We start from the raw sequence: 15980 nt of genomic DNA on the forward strand, positions 1-15980 counted from the left end.
GTTTGACAGGCTCCCGTGAGTATATGGGCAACACAAATTGGACTAGGTGTTCCTTTTTCTTCTTTCCTTTGGGGGTTCATAATGCGGGGTCAGGGACAACTGGGATGTGTGAGTGATTGGGGTGTAATATGTGAAACTCCCAAGGAATCCATAAAAATATTATGTTGGGGAAAAAATGAGACACTGTTTTTGAGAATTTAAAAGCTCATGGAGCCACGAAGGCTTTCAGTCTGACACTTAAACACGGGGAGTAGAGAGAGGCCAGTGTGTTTGTTTGATGACCTGGGGCTCCCAAAACTAAATGCACAGACGTCTTTGTGTTGTTTTACGTTCATGAAATCACTATGGAAGAATGGTTTAAGGGGTTTTAGAGTTACTCTGAAGTTGGTTTTGGTTTTGTTTATTTCCATTTGGTAAAACTAACAGACTCCATGACTGACGACTCTCAGATGGCCTGGGTAGCTGGGTGGGGTCTACTTAATTTCCCTTTGAGGCGGGACATCATGTGGCCAAGGATGGCCTTGAGTGCTGGTCGAAAGCGGTGCCGGGGACTGAACCCACGGGTCTGCAGGTGCTGCCAGGCAAGCACACCATCAGACCACATGGGTCAAAGCCAAAGGATCCAAACGCACCCCCTCCTGTTGACAATGCTCACCACCTCTCGCGGCTGGATTATCTTCCAGTTGGTAACCGTGACAAAACAGGCGTCCCTCACAAACCCCGCCAGGGAGCGCATGCATCAACTTCAGCCTACCTGACGGGCAGCTTCACAGATTCACTCTCATACTGCTTGACCAGCTCATCCAAATTTTTGCAGATCTGGATGATGAAGGGTGTCACTGTCCAGCCCAGAGACTTTCCGAAGTATGGCAAGGAGTGTGTGACCAGGCTCACCCAGGCGGGGTGCATGCCATAGCCATAGGCGGGCTGCAGACCCCTCACCACGGCTGAGACCAGCAGGCCCTGCGAGGTGAGGGGGTGCGGCTGCACATACTGCATGGCGCCGATGGCCTGCTGGAAGTTGAGGGCCCTCTGCCACTCTCGGGACAGGGCCGGCTGGCTCTGGGCGTCCTCCTGACCCTGGCCCAGGTGGTGCTCCAGGACGATGAGTGCTTGCAGGAGCTTGAGTAGCTCGATCTGCAGCGGGTGCTCGCTCCAAATCTGGTCCTGGCCCAGGTTGATGAGGCTCTCCTCAAAGAGGCCGTCCTCCGCCGGGAGCCCGCCTCGGTCAGCGGTGGCCAGGCCGTAGCGCTTCTGGCTGGTGTACATGGAAGCCGACAGCGAGAGCAGGACAAACTCCTGGACCTTGCACTTCTGCAGCAGGCTGCGGATGAACTCCACATTCTTCCCTTCCGAGGACTTGGCCACCGAGACCAGCTGCGTGGTTATCCTGATCAGAACCTCCACGCCCTTGACCTGCACGTCTCGGTTGCCGAGGACGTCCCTGTGGCAGACCTTCAGGTGGCAGGGGTAGTAGGACCGCAGGAAGCTCAGGCAGAGGTAGGTGAGGAGCTCGATCAGCAGGGAGTGCGGGCACACATTGGGGGCCTGGGTCTGCAGCTTGCCATAAAAACTCTGCCCAATGAGCGCCTCCTGGTGGCGAGCCAGGAGATTGGAGATGAGGTTGAGGTGCGCGGTGGAACTGGTGTCTATACCGGTCCTGGACACGGCCTCGATGAACTCCTTGGGGTTGGTCTTGAGCACAGCCTCCAGCACGGACAAGGCGTAGAGGACCCTCTGAGAGTCGTAGGGCTGCAAGTACAGCAGGATGTGTTTGAACAAGGCCTCCAGGGACTCCTGCTTCTCCTTCTGCTGCCTCAGCAGCCTGGATGTGGTGATGGCTTGGAGCTCTACATCAGCCTCCTCGTCGCTGGAGAGCGACTCAGAAGCCTGCGTCTTGTCCGAGTCCGCTCGCACCAGGCTTAACTTGGCACTGGACTTGAGGCTTTCTGGCTGGAAGGCTGCCAGCAAGGCCGCTCGCTTCGCGTACGCCCTGCCCCCGATGGGTATGGGTGCACAGCAGTTCTCCTGGCGGCTCAGGTCCTGCAGGTCATGGGAGGGAGATGAGAAAGAGGACGTGTTTTCGCTGTCGGTGTGGCCAGAGCTGGTGTCCGCAGACTCGGTGTGCTCGCTGCTGTCGGGGCCACCAGAGGCCATCCTGTCTGGAAGGTCCACGTAGTAGGGACTGTCTTCCTCGCTCACATCACTTCCTGGGGGGCATTTCTCGGGTTCCTTCTCCACTTCAGCCCAGATGGCTTCCCGATCCACTGTGGTGAACCGGTGCTCCTCGGAGGCGCCCTCTGGCGGCTCAGATGCCCCACAGGCTTCTTTGAATGTGTGCCTCTTCCTGGTAAACCAACGCTGGAAGTCCTCTGGAAATCACAAAATGACAACGGACTTCAGAATGGCGAGGGATGGCAAGTTAGCTCTGGGGTGATCCTAAGGCAGATAATGCACATGGGAACGGCACCAAGTCTGCATTACATCAGGGCAAAACAGACACGGCAGCATAAATACATTCAGCTGGGAGGGGTGGCCCAGCCTTAAGGGTGCAGAAGGCCCTGGGTTCAATCCCCAGCCCGGCATAAGGCTGGGCGCTGGCACACACAGACACATGGGCTCTTTAGAGAATCTTCAGGAGACTGTGAAATTTAGTTCCACCGACATGGGATTGTTATAACAGCTTTGGTTTTGTGTTTATTTTCTGACAAAGCCTTGTAATGCAGCTCAGCTCTCCTCATTAACAGTGCCCAAGGGCCGGGAACTGTGTTGTGGGCCCTGTTACCTATTGCACACATCATTTCTGTTTTTACCATAAATTTCTGGGAGAAGACACTTTGAAAAACACAGAAACGCGCTCCACAAAAATGTCGGCATATTTCAAAGCTGTGAGGACAGGGCGTGCACTGAGAGCTGTGGAGAAAACAGGAAAGTGAGCCTTATGCCCACAGCGAGGGTGCGGGAGCTGGTCAGGTGCGTGCCTGTGACAGACCACTGCTGACTGCTGGGCGTGTCTCTGCACGCATGCGTGTGAGGCACCCGCGGGACAGGAAGGGAAGACCCAGATGCAGGACAGCTCTACAGCAGGAGCCCGCTAGGGAGCCTGTCCACACCCCACGGCTAGGAAAAAGAGCAGGGGCAACCGGCCCGCCAACGGCACCCAGCTCATCAACTGGCATTGTCGGTAATGCCTGTACTTCCGAATTTTTGTAGGGTGTTTTGATTTTATTTTTGTGTACAAGCGTGCGTATGTGGGTGTGTGCATGCGCGTGTGTGTGTGTTGTGTGTGTGTGGTGTGTCTTTGTGTGTATATGAATGCTCAGATGCGTGTGGGCACATACATGTGGGTGTAAAGGGAAGCTTTTTCCTTGTGTGAGAAGCCTTCCCTCCAACCTGGTTCTAGAGCTGCATCAGTCCCAAATAAACACACAGGAAGCTATATTAATTATGAAGCTGTTGGCCTTGCTTATTTCTTACTGGATAGCTCTGACTTAAGTAATTACCCCATAATTGTTAATCTAAGTATTTCTCTTACCGGAGAATAGTTCCGGGCTTCCTACCCCATGACGTTACATCTTGACTCTCCGTGTTTCTCCTTCCCAGAGTCCTCCTGGACTCCTAGTCCCTCCTATCTAGATTCCTATTGGCCAGACAGTGCTTTATTGACAAATGCACAGGACTTCCCCAACATGTGGGCATTTGTGGAGGCCTGAGGCTCGAGTCTAGAGCTTCCTCTATTGATCTCCATCTTATGTACGGAGGCAGGGTCTCTGAGGTGAAGTCAGAGCTCCCACACACAGCTACTAGCCAGCCTGCTCGGGGGTGCTTGCCTCTGCTTTCTGAGTGCTGGGGTTGCAGGACGACTGTGTCCATCCAGCATTTATGCGGGTGCTGAGGATCCAGACTCAGGTCCTCACCTTATCCACTAAGCCACGCCCAGCTCCACGCCAAGCTCTTTTGTTTTCGTTATTCTTTTAAATGGGAATTTGCTTTAAGTGGCCCAGCCAACCAAGTGCTGGAATTATAGGTGTGAGCCACTCTGTCTGGTCACCATCTAATCTTTAAAACAAGCACAGTAACACTCTTGTGATGAGGAAACATATAGCACTTTTAAATATCAATCCTCTTTTTAAAAGGGGCAAAAATCAAAAGTCTTCGATACTGAAAGCTCTTGGCTAAGCAGCTTTGAGCAGGTCTCTGTGGGGAGCGGAAGGAAAGGCAGAGCTCGGAGGCTGCTGCACGGTCAGGCAGGGCCACGGCGGCACAGGTCAGCTGGGGCACACGCTGGACTCTTGGTCATTCTCTTGCGTTAGCAGGAAACAGGCTGCATCAGCGCCAGGCAGTGCAGGGACAAAATGCAAAGAGGAGGAGGAGGCTGGGTGACAAGAGAGCTCTCTTGCCGGGGGACCTGAGTTTGACCCTGGGGACTGGCCTGGTGAAAGGAAAGAACCGATTCCTGCAAACTGACCTCCGCACACACGCCATGGCATGCTTGTGGGAACACACACATGTACATCCACACACACATAATACATGTAAAACAAGAGAAAAGAAATACTAAAGCACGGAGCTGGTGTGCCAGCGTCACCAAGGAGCTTGGTTGATATTTCTCTAAGTGCCCCTAGGATGTGGAGTAACGCAGTCCCCTCTCCCCCACTAAGGACCATCAGCAGCTACAGGTTCCCAGGAGAACCTGGCACAAGGGAGGCCGTTTCCTTTTCCTCCACATACCTCAGGGTGGCACTGTTTCTCTCTGTGAGATTAGCACAGACATACAGGACAACTGGCCAGATTCCACACAAATTGACATTCTTAGTCATCAACGCTATCCCAGATTTGGGGTGCAGATCTAAACAGAGTGCCACCCAGCAACCTTTAACAATGGTGCTCACACACAGGCCCCACGCCTCTGGTAAGCAAAGGAGGGGTTAGCTTTTTGGATGCTGACAAGGATGTTGTTCTGTTTGTCTGTCTGTCTGTCTGTACTAGAGACACATGTGGATTGTTTTCCCTGATGGAATAATGAAGAATCCCTGTGCTTTTTTTTTTTTTCAAGACAAGGTTTCTCTACAGGTTTGGAGACTGTCCTGGAACTCTCTTTGAGGACCAGGCTGGCCTTGAACTCACAGAGATCCGCCTGCCTCTGCCTCCCAAGTGCTGGGATTAAAGGTGTGCGCCACTACTGCCCGGCTCCCTGTACTTATTTAAATAAGGGCTACTAACTTGAAACATATTTCATTGAAAAATAACAAGTACATACTGTGACAGGATGGAATGTGGCTTTTAAAACGTGTGTGCATACGATGAAACAGCTAAATAAGACATTGACGTATCTGGCCTCGCAGGTTCTTTTATAGAGAGGACATTTAGAATCTCCTCCCACAGTTACAGTCTCCTCCCACAGTTAGAATCTCCTCCCACAGTTAGAGTCTCCTCCCACAGTTAGAGTCTCCTCCCCCAGAGGCGGAGTGAGAGCAAAGGCGGCCAGAGGCCGGGGTGGGAAGCAAGGGGCGTGCTGGCCAGAGGGCATGAACGCTGTTACCCAAGAAGGGTGAGTTCTTAGTGTCCCGCTGCATAGCGAGGTGACCACAGCTGATAACAATATATTGCACATTTCAAATGTTTCCTTTCAATAACAAAAATACCAGCTTTTCAGTGGAACAGCAACCCACACCTAGTTCACAGTGCTAGGCCCTGCGGCTCTTAGGCTTTCAAAGTCTCAGACTGACAAGGGACGGTCGCGCTGCAGGCAGGGTGGGCCTCCCCCGCCCCTCGGGCTCTGCTCACCGGCTGAGCTCTCCTGCTTGAGGCAGTGGATGGAGGTCCTCTGGGTTTTGGGCTGGAGCAGCAGCAGCAGAATGGGTTCCAGGATGCGGGCCACGTCCCCGAGGGAGAGCGCCCGCACCAGCCAGCCCTGGGCTGCAGCACTGATGGCACCGTCTGTGCAAGCCAGGCTATCCAGGACGACAAACAAGGACCTACGGACGACAGACAGACAGACAGACAGCCCCTGAGGCCCCGCTCTGCCGCCCCGTGTGCCAGGCATCATGTCCTACACTGAGCTCCTGTTGTTGAACACAGACACCCCAGGGAGCCCAGGGAGCATCGTCACGCTGGCCCTACAGATCAAGTGAGGACTGGCTGTGTGTGGGATGCATGCTGTGCTTTGAGAGACACAGAGGGCAGCGGTGAGGACAGAGCCGAGTAGGACACACCAGGGAACACGACACCCTAAGCATGTAGCTGATGCTGCACCAAGTGAAGCTGGCAGTCAGGCCTGGACCATCTGCGTCCCCAGGGTGTCTTCTCACCGGGCAAGCTGCAAAGCTTCCGAGTGCCCCTGAGGCAGGGTGAGCTCCTCACCCCACCACAGAAAAAACCCTGCGGAGTCCTCACACTTGTGGGCTAAATGAGGTTACAGGACTGTGGACACCATGCCCCGTGCACCGTGGGCTGAGGTCAAGCACGGGGTCATAGCAGTCCGTCTCACCGGGCTCTCCCTCCCGAGCCCAACACAGGACTGGGGGCGGGGCCTCCCCTTGGCTGGGAGCGGTGGCTCACAAGGGAGAGCGGCCTCACCTGTCGAAGGAGCGGCTGTGAGACGTCACGCGGCTGCCCTGGATCTCTCGTGTCAGGTGCCAGATCACGGAGAACCTGAACAGAGCTTCCAGTCTTGTCCCCTTAAACAAATGGGAGGAGCTTGGTGTCACCCTAACTCTGTATCAGTCATTTGTGTATTTAATTGTAGCACCGGGGTTGAGCCCTGCACTACTCCATGCAAAACCCAATACTCTCCACTCCGTTTTAATCTGGCACAGGGTCTCACTAAGTTGTGCAGGCTGGCCATGAACCCAGAATCCTCCTGCCCCAGCCTCGCCTGATGGGGTCATAGCCCTGTCACATCACAGCTCCAAGCTCCACTTCAACAACGAACACGGGGCCAGAGAGATGATGGTCCACAGGGTAAGCCCTGCTGACTTGAGTTCCATATCGGGGACCCACCGGGGTAGGAGAAAACTGACTCCACCAAGGTGTCCTTTGACCTCTGCACAGGGGCCGTGACATACACAGAAGTGAATGTAAAAATATTTACATAGCAAGTGAAGTTGCCACAGCAGAAAACAATTACAGCCGAGACGGCAGGCTTTCACGCGAGTCTTGACAGAAAGGAAAAGCCTGTGTCCGCTCTTGCTCTCTCTGCACAGCCCCTGCTGTCCTGGAACTCACAGGCATGCTCCTGCCTCTGCTCTCAGGTGCACCGGGGGCTGGAGAGATGGCTCAGCAGTTAAGAGCACTTGTGGAGGACCCTGGCTCGTTTCCTCGGACCTGTGTGGTACTCAAGACCACCCCCAGCTCCAGTTCAAGGGGATCCAGTGCCCTGTTCTGGCCTCCAGGGGCACACGGAGTGTGCATATACACACATGCAAGCAAAACATACACATACAATAAAGTGAATCTTTTAAAAAAGGATTTGGCATCACAGTGTCCAGAATCACACCCAAGTTCTAGGGTCCAAGGAAAATACAGAACACGGTTTGTGTACCCTGGGCATGTCAGGTGCACGGGCCTTAAAGAGCAAGGACAATCCATTGGCGGGATGTTCTCAGAAGGTCAATAACAACAAAGCCTTATAAAGAGCCCCAAAGGCTGGCAAGCCCGGCTTTCAAGGAATCAGGGCAAGTTCCCAGGGAGAGCCTCAGTATGGACACAACTGCATTTTTCAGGCCCTTAAAAGGAAGGGCTTGAGCTCCCCAGAGTCTCCCAGCCCTGGGCTTCCCTCTCTGCTGAGCCTGGAAGAGACTTGGCCTGGGTGGGTCCAGTCTGGCGCGGACATGCAGAGTAGGGCGGACTGAGCAGCCTGTCGGCCGCGGCAGAGGGCGCACAGACGAGGTTCTCACCTTGTCAGGGTCCAGCAGGGCGTGGCAGATGATGTCCTCGCAGACGCTGGCCGTCGGGGCCAGGCAGTGCAGGCGGTAGAACAGCTCCACGCAGGTGATGTGATGCTCACGCGTCTCCTTGTTCAGCTGGTTCCAGAGCACACGAGCCACCCTCTGTGGGAGAAAAGGAGTGCGGACGGACAACTCAACACAGTAAGTCCTGTGCCGGTCCTCAGGTCAGCCCGGCCCCGGGGTGCGGCTAAACGAGACTCTTTAGTGCCCATCGTCATGTCACCAAGGCACAGGACCAGGGAAAAAACCTCCCCCCGGGACCTGCCCAGCCAAGAGCCCCAACTGTCCCATCAATCAGAGCTTGCCTGTGGGGTTAAAGCTACATGCCGAGAGAGGCTTCCTCCCTGCCTGCCGAGGGGTGCACACCGCCAGGAGCTGGGATCCAGGGATAGACCGAGCAGTCCCAGGTCCGTCCGTCCCCAACCCTCTGGGTGTCACTGGACCTTCACAACCCTTGGTCCAGTGCCCAGGGCAACTGTCAACAGACAGGTGTGAGGAAAGGGTCCACTGACCCATACGCTCGCGTTTCCGGTGAGAGATACCTGATAGAAGTCCGTCTTCTCGGCAATGACCTTCAGGGTCCCGGGGGCAATGGGAGGGACCGTCACCATCTGTAACTTGCCAAAAAAGGGGTTGTTCCCAGAGGTTTTGTAGCGCTTCATCTTATCTTCCATGACGAGAGCCAGGGACTGGGAGTGGTTTATCACTTCCAGCAGGGTGGCGATGGCTACGTTCTGCAGAGAGCAGTCGTTCACGCAGCAGCAAATGGTCATAAGGGACTTCAGCCAGGACGGAAAACTGCAGTCGCTGGCTCCTGGAAGGACAGAGAGCGGCTGAGAGCGGCTCCCCGTTCAGATGGCCCGCAGCCACTCTGGACGGGGACGCTGGTCACCTGGACCCGCACACTCATCTGTGGATGGCCTGTGGAGTGGGGATCGCCTGAAAAGCATGCCCTCCTAGATATACTCAGGGTCTGGAAACCACACTGGCCCAGGAGGCTCCTGTTGGGACTCCTGATGCCCAGCTTGGGGCGCTGATCTGGAAAGACTTGAAGCCTGGGTGTTGGAGACGGGTCAGTAGGCTGTGGACCTGCTAAGGCCCGCCGCTGTTGTCCCTATGGTCTTTCTCCCTGCTTCCTGCTCTGCCCGGATGGAAGGGGTGGCCACCTCAGGAGTCCATTGGTGTAGGTCCAGCTGTCCCAGCTGTGTCCCTTCCCTGTTACCAGAGACACTCTCCTGAAACCCTCAGCTAAAACAAACCTCTGCCAGATGACTGGTCACAGCAGCAACAACAACAAAATTAACGAATGCATCCCTAAGCGTGCCTGGTACTCTCACTAAAGGAGTAGTCCGTGTGGAGACAGTCTGGGGTGATGTAGCTGTGATCCAAAGAGTCTGCTGGCCACCTGGGAGTCACGGAGGGTCGTACCTACTGGCATACGGACAGTGTGGGTCTGCTCACCTTGCTCTGGGACTTCTGGTCTCTAGAACCTGGTTCTGTGATGGCAGCCGTGGCAGATGGACAGCTGCTGGGCACCTTACATGAGTCAGACCCCCAGGTGGGCCAGACAGGTCTACAGACACAGACCCCGAGAGCCTGCTTGCCAAGGGAAGCCAAGGAGTCAGCCGCACACAGTCAGGGAGCTAACCCTGATGCAGCTTGTTAGGAACAAGGAAGGGGAAATTGTGGGGAAAAGGGGCCAGCCAAAGAAGCACACCCTGAGCAGAGCCAAGGAAACACACTTTGGCCCTGCAACCAGAACCAAAGAAATGCACCCTGACCATGAAACCAGTGCCAAAGGAACACACTTTGTCCCTGGAATCAGAGTCAGTGAAAGAAATGCACCATGGTCCTAAAATTGGAGCCAAAAGGCTAAAAAAGACCAGAGAAAGAAACACACTTTGGCTCTGAAACCAGAGCCAAATCTGACCCTAACCCTGTGCGGAAAACTAACCAATCCTTGAGCAGGAGTTCTAGCCAATCTGAGCTCAGCACTAAAATCTGACCAATCCCCACCCTGGAAGCCCTAAATAAACCCTGTGTCCAGCTTGTGGCTGTTTGGGCTACCCGGCTGTCCTGGATTCTTCTCTCCCAATAAAAACCTTGGATGAGCGTTGGGTGAAGACCTTCTTTTGCCGAGGAACAGAGACAACCCTGGGCAGAGCAGAGCAGAGCGAGCAGGACTGTAACACTTTGGGGGGGGGGGCGCAGAGCGGAGTTGTTACACTCTGTTCTCCACTCCGGGAGCAGAGCTGAACTGTAGCAACTTTGCCCTAGAAACCTCCTGCCTGAGCAAAACTGTTACACTGGGGAAACATCCCCAGCTGAAAGACTCTCCTGCTGGAGGAGAGCCCATACACTGTTGCCTTTCCCTGAGACAGAGCTGTAAGCTGCTGTGGCTTGAGGTAGTCCTTGGCACCCAAGCTCCAAGATACCTTTCCATCTGAGCTGTGTTAACACTCAGTATTCTGTGGCGCCCAACCAGAATACCTGTTCCATCCCAATCTGCCCGAAATGCCTACAGAAATGAGCGTGGAGCCTTCGGTGTCTGGTGTGCTTCTAACCCAGGAGTTTTCATATTTGGGGATGTCTGCCATTAACTGAGTGATCGTCCCTAATCTAAAATGGCCCCAAATCACATGCTTCCCCTGTCCCCCTTCTTGGTGGACACAACTGTAGGTAGTTAGACATCAAGCCTCTGTCGCAGCGTTCCCAACCGCAGACCCTGCCCTGGGAGGGCCACACTCTCACCTGGTGTCTGGAAGAGCGTTTCACACAGCTGCTCGGTTTCCTCTGCAGACAGGTAGACAGGGAAGGTGGCGCAGTCCAGCAGCAGGTGACAGGCGGCGGCGAAGGCCTCCCTGCAGTCCTCCTTGGAGCCCACCAACTCAACGACCACCTGGTCAATGTCCCATTCCGTTTCTGCTTTTCTGTGGGGGCTGCTGGGAGCAGACGACAGTGACTCTGAACTCTTTGTCCTAAAGGGAGACCCCCGCGCTGTGAACAAGTCTGAAAGCATCTGCTTAAACTGAGGCACCGTGATAGGTTTGGGGTCCCACGAGCTCTTCCTGCCAGAGTGGCTGGCGCCCTTGCTGCCCTTCCCTGGGGGCTCCTCAGGCTTGCTTTCCTCCCCGGACACTGTCAGTGACACTGCAAAAATGTTCTTGCTGGCAAAGTTGGCAATGAGCTCCTGGATGCAGAGAAATGTCCTCTGCATGGTCCCGTCTTTCTTCCAAATGTCGTCTCTTTCTGCAGACACCCGAGGCACCCTTAGGCGCTCAGAGAGCTCTGGTGAAGACGCGCTGAGCCCGATCCCACTGTCTTCAGATTTCAGAGGGGGGAAGGGAGTCTCCTCGTCACTTGCCTTTGTTTCCACAATGACGTCACTGTTTTCTCCTTTTACTGGACTCTGAGAAGCACAAAAAACAGTCATATCCCATCCCTTACGGCTTTTCCCCGTGATTAAACCGTGGTGATGGCGCTAACCACAGCAATTTGGTTTCCAGATGTGAAGTTGTTTCTCTAGATTCTTGCCTTCCCTATCCCCCCCCCCCACCCAGCATGGCCAACATGGAAGGACATGTATGCATCATCTGACATCCTTTAACTGACAACTTACTGGTCACCTCTAGCGACGATGAGCTGTGGGATAAAATCAGGAGCTATCGAATCTACCCACCTACGGAAAAACTAGGAAGGGATGGCCACTCTGCCATGTAGGCCTGAGCTCTCCTTGGAGGCCCAGCATGCTGTCTGTCTGTCTCCAGCATTACCAACTCATCTAAGAGCTCTCTCCCCTAAAAAGCCACCTGCCTCAGTATCCCCTTGAGGCCTCTCACAGTTTCAAAGGAGCAATCCTGCCTTCCAGGAGCAGTCCACTGAAAAAACTGCATCCCCCAGGAACACAGGCACCTGCCTACGTGTCATATGAGGATGCTGACTGCAAACCTTCTCAGTCGTGAAAACCAAGGGGAATATAGACATTTGGTCATGGGAACAGTCACAGGGCAAGTCCACACCACGGGGAGGCACGCAGAGGCTACAGAGGAAAATGCTGCTGTACCAAGCACACCAGGATGCTCCCATGGTACAGTCCGAGAGAAAACACAGTGACCACACAGTGGGTTCTGAGGGGCCCCAGAGAGGTGCTTGAGCCCTAACTTCCACAGCCTGGACTTGAAGAAAACGATTAAGCAGCTGATAAAGTGGGGGGGGGATCTATCTGGGTAGCCTAAATCCAAGCAGACTGCTGTCTTCATAAAAAGGGGGATCCAGGCACAGATTGCCAACACGGAACACCACGTGCATATAAACACAGAGACGGAGTGATGTGGAGGTGGTAAAATTCTGAGAAGCCTGAAGTAACCACAGACGGCCAACAAGCCCAGCAGAAGCCTGCAAATGGGGTCTGGGGCAGACTTTTTATTTACGTTAGGAGAAAACAACCCGGAGCTCCAAACTGAGAAAACCGATGTCCATGATTTAAGCCACCCTGCCAATCCTGGGCATACTCTGTTTGCATCTAAGTGAGTCAAGTCACATACAAACTCAAAATGGAAGGACTGCCTGCGGCTCTTAGCGCTGTCCAGCCGCTTGTGGAGTGGGCGAAAAGGAGGAAATAAGATCAGGACAAGTATCCTGAACACTGTGGCTACACATCTTCTTGTCCGTGCTGCTATCCAAACCAAGCCAATTACCTCCCACCCCTCAGGGGCACCAATAGTGCCTTGGTCCTGGGGCACATACCGAGTTCCCACTGCTGGCCTCCATGTCCAGGTAGGAGGGAGGCATCTGGACTTTGCTCAGCACCTTGAAACATGTCTTCAGGGCGTGTGTAAGCTCAGCTAAGCTCAGGGCTTCCACCTCCTCAGCAAGAGGCTGCAGCAGGCAGCCAAGCACCTGCGGAAGGAACTGAGTCTGCACCTCAGAGTAGAGCTCCTGCAACACAGAGGGACCGACCACAGAGGGTCACTCACCATCGCTGGCCACAGTGGGAAAGCCTCAGAACAGCACCTTAGACCATTTGGACCTTGGAGTCTGAGTTCTCATCAACCCCAAACCAAGAATGCTGTCCTCGGCTTTCAACTGGCATTATCTTCTCTTGGATAAAGAACGCAAACTATCACATGCAACGCACATTAACTAGCAAATGTGTTGTTCACTGTCACCTCTAAATCAGCCCATGATCTTGTCTCCCATACTTTGGCTCAGCTTACTACCAGGCCCAGAATTTACAATCCTTTTAATTAAAACAGCACAAAAGAGCTGGGTGGTGGTGGCGCTCACCTTTAGTCCCAGCACTCGGGAGGCAGAGGCAAGTAGATCTCTGTGAGTTCGAGGACAGCCTGGTCTACAGAGTGACTTCCAAAACAGTCAGGGCAGTTACATAGGTAAACCCTATCTTGAAAAACAAAAGCAAACAAAAAATGCAGCAAAAACATAAGAAGCCTCAGAGGACAGTGGCAAGGGAGTCCTTGGGAGGCAGGAGGCCCTGGGATTGGTCCCATCATGAGAAAGAAAGGTGAGGTTACCCCGGGTACCCTATGACAGGACAGAAGAAACAGCATTGCGTACGCAGGAGAGCATGGAGTGCACCTACCAAGGGAATTACATCCAGCAGGAACACGAGGAGGGTGCAGAGCTCAGAGACGGTGGGGGGAGGGCCGATGGCTTCTCCGGTAGTCGCTGTCTGCTTCGCTGGTCTAGGCCAATCACAGGGGAGGAGGTTAATTCTCTCTCCACAATCTCTGCAGACACCTTTTCTTTCTGACTTGTTATTCGTTTGTCTGTCTGTCTATAGAGACAGGGTCTCTCTGTGCAGCCCTGCCTGTCCTGTAATAGACCCGGCTTGACTTGAACTCAGGAGAGCTGTCGGCCTCTGCTTCTCAGTGGCTGGGATTGAAGGCTGTTTTCATCTTTGAGACAAGACCTCACTAGAGTAGCCCTGACTAGCTTAAAGGCATTAGAATTACAGGTATGTGCCAGCGTGACCAGCTCAATTTCAAACACCTTATGGTTTCCAGCAATTATTCTGTTTCAAACACAGTGGGAGACAGTTTTTGTGGCTCTCCTCAGTTTTGCTGACAGACTGCCTAACGTGGAGAGGTGTGCGTGAGTGCCCTGCTTGAATGTCTGGGAAACAAATTGCTCTGACTTAACCTGTGTCTGTTCATGTGTGCACTCATCATCCAGCAGACACACAGTGACATCACCATGTATGGCTGCAAGTCTCCATGACCAAACCAAAGACTCATTTCCAGGGGATCAGGGACTGGCCTATGTCACACAACATGAGCCAGAGACTGTATTTTACTGTTTGTTTGTTTGTTGTTGAAACAAGGTCTTACTATATAACCCTGCTGACATGGAACTTGGTGTGTAGACCAGGCTGGCCTTGAACTCACAGAGATCCTCCTGCTTCTATCACTTGAGTGCTGGGGTCAAGGGTGTACACCATCACACCCAGCTTATGTTTTACTTTTGGGGGTCTCTGGAGAGACACCTACGAGACATCTTCTGGAGAAGCACAGGCTAAGCCATTTGGGCGTGGCTTCAGGGAGGCAGAGGAGTCAGCGCCCCTGGGTTCTGGTTCTGGCATCTACTGATCTGCTGGGCTAGGCCAGACGATGTCGCTGGACTCAAGGTATCTCACACATCCACATCATGAAAGCAAAAACGCTTGCTTCTCACGAGGCTGCCCAAAGAATGCACGCATGGACAAAGTTTCCCCAGGCCCCTGAAGAATGGCATGGGAGTTGTAAGCCCACTCAATATTCACCGCTGGATTAATGGGGACACGAAGCTCATCACGATCACTTAAACACAAACACTTTGAACCATGTCACACTAACTTCAGTGCCAGAGACATGCGCCTATGCCCAGGGAAGCAGATGGGGCTTGCAGGAAAAGCTGCATTGGTGAATGCAAGAGAACACGGGCAGAGGGCTTTCTAGAGTTAGGACTTAATGAACAATGAGGTGGCCCAGCGCCCTGCAACCCAGACGCCATCTCCGTCCTATTGAGTCCTACCTGACTCCCAGCCCTGTGTCACTGGGCTCTGAGGCTCAGGAGAGACCACTGAGACTCTCACTGGAGAGACCCCGCCCTCCATGCAGCCCCCCACCCCCCATCGCATGCTCCCGCTCACACATTGTCCTCAGAGGCACAGACACACCTGAAGCATTCCTCGAAACGCCGTGCCATGTAATCCCACAGGAAGTCCGTGCTGAGCGACGAGACCAGCAGATTGACCGTCTTCACAATCTCAGAGGCGTGTCTGTTTTCTTTGATTGCGCTGTAGGGGAGGGAAAGCAGCTAAGCACACACGGACGCCCTCCGTCCGAATTACAGAGTGTGGTGAGGAAGAGACCGGGCCACCAGCTCTGCTCTCGGCCTCTGACAAATGCTGATCAGACACAGGAGCTGCTGTTGCGATCGTAGGAAAGCATTTCCACAATGCCTCCCTGAATAACAGCTGTTAGAACATGTTTCACCTCTCCTTTGACAGTTTAACCTATATACTACGCACCATGGTCACGCCAGCCCCAACCCATGCTGCCCCTAACATGTCCCCTCCCACCTTCTTTTCCTAAACAACCCACTGAGGCAGTTATTGCTGCCTGCTTGAGCGTGGGCAACGTGCCAAGAGCCACATCCCTGAAGAAAGTGACTCCCTGGCTAAAGAGTGTCCTTACGGATGGATCTCTTAGAAACAGACGTAGGAGTTATTGTGGAAAGAATATGACATTCGGCATTGGTGCCCGCCCCGCCCCACTTCACCCCACCCCCGCCCCAACTGGAGTTTCAGCAGGGAGATTTGGCCACAATTTTATGTACCGACTTACTATGAGGATGGATGTCAAACCCCGGGCCTTGGACACACTAGACAGGTGTTCTACAACGAGCTACACGCCCAGCCCATCACTAACGGTTTCAAATGTGTATCTGGCTCAGTAAAGCCCTCTAGGGAACGCACAGAAACCCTTATATGGGTACGCAAAGGTACACGACCACTTGAAAGCACGGACAGAG

General features: G+C 53.8%; 1 protein-coding gene across 6 annotated transcripts in view; it reads right to left on the bottom strand.

Annotated features, from left to right (window-relative positions):
• Positions 1-15980, bottom strand: part of Dop1b (DOP1 leucine zipper like protein B) — an 87647-nt gene that overhangs the window by 31679 nt on the left and 39988 nt on the right. For all 6 annotated transcript variants that reach the window (XR_001196718.3, XM_040750438.1, XM_005073802.4 and 3 more), the window contains 9 exons: positions 15124-15243; positions 13549-13651; positions 12696-12887; positions 10701-11358; positions 8492-8763; positions 7899-8051; positions 6580-6680; positions 5788-5978; positions 755-2372 (listed from right to left, as the gene is read on the bottom strand). Coding sequence is in view for 5 of the 6 variants with exons in the window: in XM_040750438.1 (XP_040606372.1) it covers positions 755-2372; positions 5788-5978; positions 6580-6680; positions 7899-8051; positions 8492-8763; positions 10701-11358; positions 12696-12887; positions 13549-13651; positions 15124-15243 (3408 nt within the window). In the remaining variant the exon portion in view is untranslated. The remainder of the gene's footprint in view (positions 1-754; positions 2373-5787; positions 5979-6579; positions 6681-7898; positions 8052-8491; positions 8764-10700; positions 11359-12695; positions 12888-13548; positions 13652-15123; positions 15244-15980) is intronic.

The sequence above is a fragment of the Mesocricetus auratus genome, unplaced genomic scaffold (genome assembly GCF_017639785.1).
Source record: "Mesocricetus auratus isolate SY011 unplaced genomic scaffold, BCM_Maur_2.0 Super-Scaffold_100008, whole genome shotgun sequence".
Taxonomy (NCBI): domain Eukaryota; kingdom Metazoa; phylum Chordata; class Mammalia; order Rodentia; family Cricetidae; genus Mesocricetus; species Mesocricetus auratus.